Below are 3,943 nucleotides of genomic sequence, written 5' to 3'. Positions count from 1 at the left end.
TGAAATGACGATCTTTAAATATGATGTCTTCGGCAAAGTTGTAGATAATTCAATTACAAACAACTTTGCCAAAGACACCTAGTGTGTATTCAGCCGCATTTCCAAAATACGGGAGTATTTTATTAACGACCCCTTAAAACTGGTTTTTCTCGTATATTATGAAAATTCGAAGTTTCTGGTTGCAACAATGTTCTATAAAATTGTGTAAACAGTCAAAATGAATCATTCTCTAGAAGACACTAGGTTTCTAAAGATTAAGGAAAAGTAGTTATAACCATTTAAGTGTAAAAATCAGTCATTTTTGGAGTCCGTGTATTCATTCGGGTAGCAGGTGGTGGCAGATGAAACCTAGTAGGATTCATAATACATCATTAGTAGTTGTAAATGTCGATAGTGTCATTAGTATCCACGAGTATCCCTTTTACTTAGAGGAAGTTTCATCAATGACTTTTATTACCCTGTAGTATTTAGTTATATGATGGGTAGAGGGCTATGTGGCTCCATACTTCTTCTTTTTTTTTCTTATTGACACATTCTTCATCATTAAGCACAACCAATAGTTTCCAAATACTTTTATGAAGAAAGTTCTCAACCTCGAGATATGACGCTTTACGAAATGACTCTCCTTACAAGTCGGAGTGACTTTAAATCTCAGCTTTCAGCTCAGCTCAGCTAAATCAACACTCAGATGCCGAGATTTCAGTCGAAGATAGATTTAAAAAAAATAAAATATTTAAACAATTAAAAAAAAACATAATCTGATGTCATAATATCTCTGTTAGAAATCGTATCGGATTTGAATTTAAATTTAAAACCGTAAACGTAAAAAATAATTCATTGATAGTATTTCACTTAATCCACTTCTCGGGGGTCCCCTTCATCAGGGGGCCTGGGGCATTTGCCCCCTGGGCATCCCCCCAAATCCGGACCTGAGGGCAAATATACTGCACACTACAGACAAGCCTAAACATTATTTAGATTGCAAGCCAAAGGATTACACTCTAATTAAAAACTAGAAACTTTAAATTTTCACATCTTTTTAAGTGATTTCAAAAGTTGGCACCATTCATCGCTTTTAATAGTGTTTGTTTGTTTGTTTTATTAACGACACTTTACACCAAACAGGTGCATTCGTGCTTTTAATAGTGCTTCTTGATCAAATTATTCGCATTTTGTGGAGCCCCTAGAATGTAAGGGCCCGGGGGCCATGGCCCCCTTGGACCCCCCGAAAATACGGCCCTGGCGGTAACACAATGTTATCAAAGGACACTTAGCAACCATGATCAATTTCGCCGCCTACCTAGAAAAGAAAATCAATCTTTGACATCGCCTTCCTTGTGAAAATTCTTACTGCGTTTGGTGTTACCGCATTTGATATTTGCTTTTCAAACTCAAACAGCAATATTTTTTTAGATTATTGATGCAGTATTTTCACGAAATGATATTAGCAAATCAAAGAAATGTTGGATTGGGAAAAGAGAAGTGTGCATTTTCCTACTCTCAATTTTATTAATCAAAGAAACGCAATGCAAAGGATATTTTGAAGACTGATGAGGTGTAGTTTTCGAGCTTTGGCATTGTGATAACCAATCAAATTATCGTACTTTCTGTATATTACAAATTACTTTTATATTTTTTCACTTGCCAACAGAACTATGAATGGTTCTTCGACTGCACTTGATATATAAATGTCGGCCCTGCCATCCCCACCTACCTTTACTGTCAATCCCGTACAAGCTTTGCCCTTCAACGCTCCACTTATAATGTCACAATAAGTGCCAGCCTTCAAGCAAGTAAAAAGATTAGCCTTCAAAGCCAACGAAATCTCCGCATTGATCGCAACGAATCCAACTTTTCCCCTGCAAAACGCTACCTGGTTCTGACCGTTGTCAACCCAATTGATCACCGGCTGACCGGACACTTCCTTCCGAAACTTCAACATCCTTTGAACGACCTTCCACCGGTGCTCGCAAATCCATCCACCGGTGCACTGATCCTGATCGTTCAGAATAATCTTGGAGATCTTCCCTCGTCCATCGCTCGGGGGTCCTTCGTCGATATCCGAGAACCGGAAAGAGCTCATGATCCGCGGAGTTCCGTACCGGTGGGCCATCATGAAAACTGTGGCTATCTTATAGATTCGTGGATGTTTGGAGGTTACGATCAGCGGTACATCAGCCACATCTGGTAGTCTTTGCAGGGAAGGTGTGTCCAGGAATACTACCGATCGCTCCCTGGGTATGTAACCCAGCCGTGTTCCAAGGTTGACCATGTAGTGGAACGGCTTTCGTTTGAACATCACATCCGCCAATTCGTATGCGAATCGATATTCCGTTGCAAAACCCATCAAGGTGTATTCGTTTTTCCGGGAACCTCCCTCTCCAAAATCTGCAATGTCGTGGTAAATGCACGGGCGGCTACCTGCAGGGACTCCGGGAATAGACGATGAACTAAGATTCTCCAATTTCATATAAATTGCCTGAAATATTTGAAAATGTTAGTCTGATCTACTAAACTCAGCGAAATCAAAATAGCACGACCCTGTTCTTCCAATTCTGCCTAGGGCTAAGTAAATTCTTGTAGTTCTAAGACTCGCGTGAATGCTGATTCCTAAACAAATTTCATACCTGGTTTTGCTGTCGTCACGATGGACATTAAAAAGACAATTTTAATAGTTGCCAAATAGCGATAAACAAGAAGGTGCTATTTTGATTTCGCTGAGTGTAGATTTTGTTCCATTTGCACTCACACCCAGATCATGGGGCCAAATATTCTTCGCAGAATGGACGTAAAATCCTGCCACCCCCATCCGGATCATCTTGTTCATGAAATCGATCATTCTCTGCCTAACTCTTGCCAAACCTTGATTCAGATCGGGCAAATCATCCACTTGACAATTGCGCACCTCGTGGGGATCGCTTCCATCCAGAACTGTACAAGCTTCATTGAAATCCGCATCGCTGAACGGCACGTCCGGATATTCCCGCTTACTCGGATTCGCCACCGCGCCTCCCGTACCCTTAATCGATCCACTTCCACCCGCCATATTGTTCAGCACGACCTCAACGAACACGCGAACTCCAGCCTTATTGCATGTCTGGACCATTGATTGGAACTGGGACTCGTTACCCGATCTGCTGGATATCCTATAGGAAACAGGTTCGTAACGTTCTCGCCAGGACCGATTTGGCATGATACGGACTTCGTTGATCGGGGACACTTGAACTGCGTTGATCCCATTCGGGGCCAAGTAGAGGACGCATTCAGACGCGACGTCTTCGAATGTCCACTCGAGTAGATTCACTATCACTCCGCTACTGTCTTTCGGAAAATATGGGTTGAACTGAGCCACCAAAAAGGGTGGAAGTACAGTCAGTAATACTCCGAACGGTAGTCCAAGCATCGTGCAAATGCCATTCGTCGAGTTATGAATGGAAGCAATTAGCCAGTCGATGTGCGAACGTGTAGTTCAAGGTGATGGTAATGGCGAGATCGTGTTCCGCTTCCGTTTGATCAGAGGCGAGCGTGAAAGTTTCCTCTCATGTTCGAATGGCGTCGCATGCCGTCCATATGATTCTCTTTGCAGGTAGGTCGCGATAAGGGTTTACACCAATTGATTCAGATGACGAATAGCCGAGCAGTGGTCCTATATTAGGTAGTAGAGCAATAAAACAGTACATTTCAGTGCTACAAAAACAAGTACTGTTCAGAGCTACTTTTTGTACCTATTGATTCCTTTTATATCCTTATTTGGACCCGTGCCTTCGATTGTTTGTTGAACCCGTTAGCAAAAGCTAGCGGGAGTTATCCTTCCTGGACACCCAGCTCTATCGTCTTGCTTAGTCGCTTTTAGTCGACGACTAAGAAGCTTTTCTCAGATTTTTTAGACATTTTCATCAGAAGTCATGAAAAATGTACGTAATGTGATAGAACTTTCCAAGAT

The 3,943-nt window shown here is 41.8% G+C and overlaps 1 protein-coding gene across 1 annotated transcript; it reads right to left on the bottom strand.

Moving 5' to 3' along the window:
• Positions 1-1,604: 1,604 nt before the first annotated feature.
• LOC110679863 (alpha-amylase 4N-like) lies at positions 1,605-3,696 on the bottom strand. The gene is made up of 2 exons (XM_021855835.1): positions 2,750-3,696; positions 1,605-2,479 (listed from the first exon to the last, which is right to left on the bottom strand). The coding sequence occupies exons 1-2, from the start codon at positions 3,401-3,403 to the stop codon at positions 1,628-1,630; spliced, it is 1,506 nt and encodes a 501-aa protein (XP_021711527.1). The 5' UTR covers positions 3,404-3,696; the 3' UTR covers positions 1,605-1,627.
• Positions 3,697-3,943: the final 247 nt, after the last annotated feature.

The sequence above is a fragment of the Aedes aegypti genome, chromosome 3 (genome assembly GCF_002204515.2).
Source record: "Aedes aegypti strain LVP_AGWG chromosome 3, AaegL5.0 Primary Assembly, whole genome shotgun sequence".
Lineage (NCBI taxonomy): Eukaryota > Metazoa > Arthropoda > Insecta > Diptera > Culicidae > Aedes > Aedes aegypti.
The sequence above is the reverse complement of the archived record's forward strand: the minus strand, read 5'-3'. Positions and strand labels throughout refer to the sequence as shown.

Coding starts and splice junctions, on each gene's coding strand:
- LOC110679863 (XM_021855835.1), bottom strand. CDS start 3,403: ATGCTTGGACTACCGTTCGGAGTATTACTGACTGTACTTCCACCCTTT. Junction 2,480..2,749: donor TTTGGCCCCATGATCTGGGT/GTGAGTGCAAAT, acceptor CAAATATTTCAG/GCAATTTATATGAAATTGGA.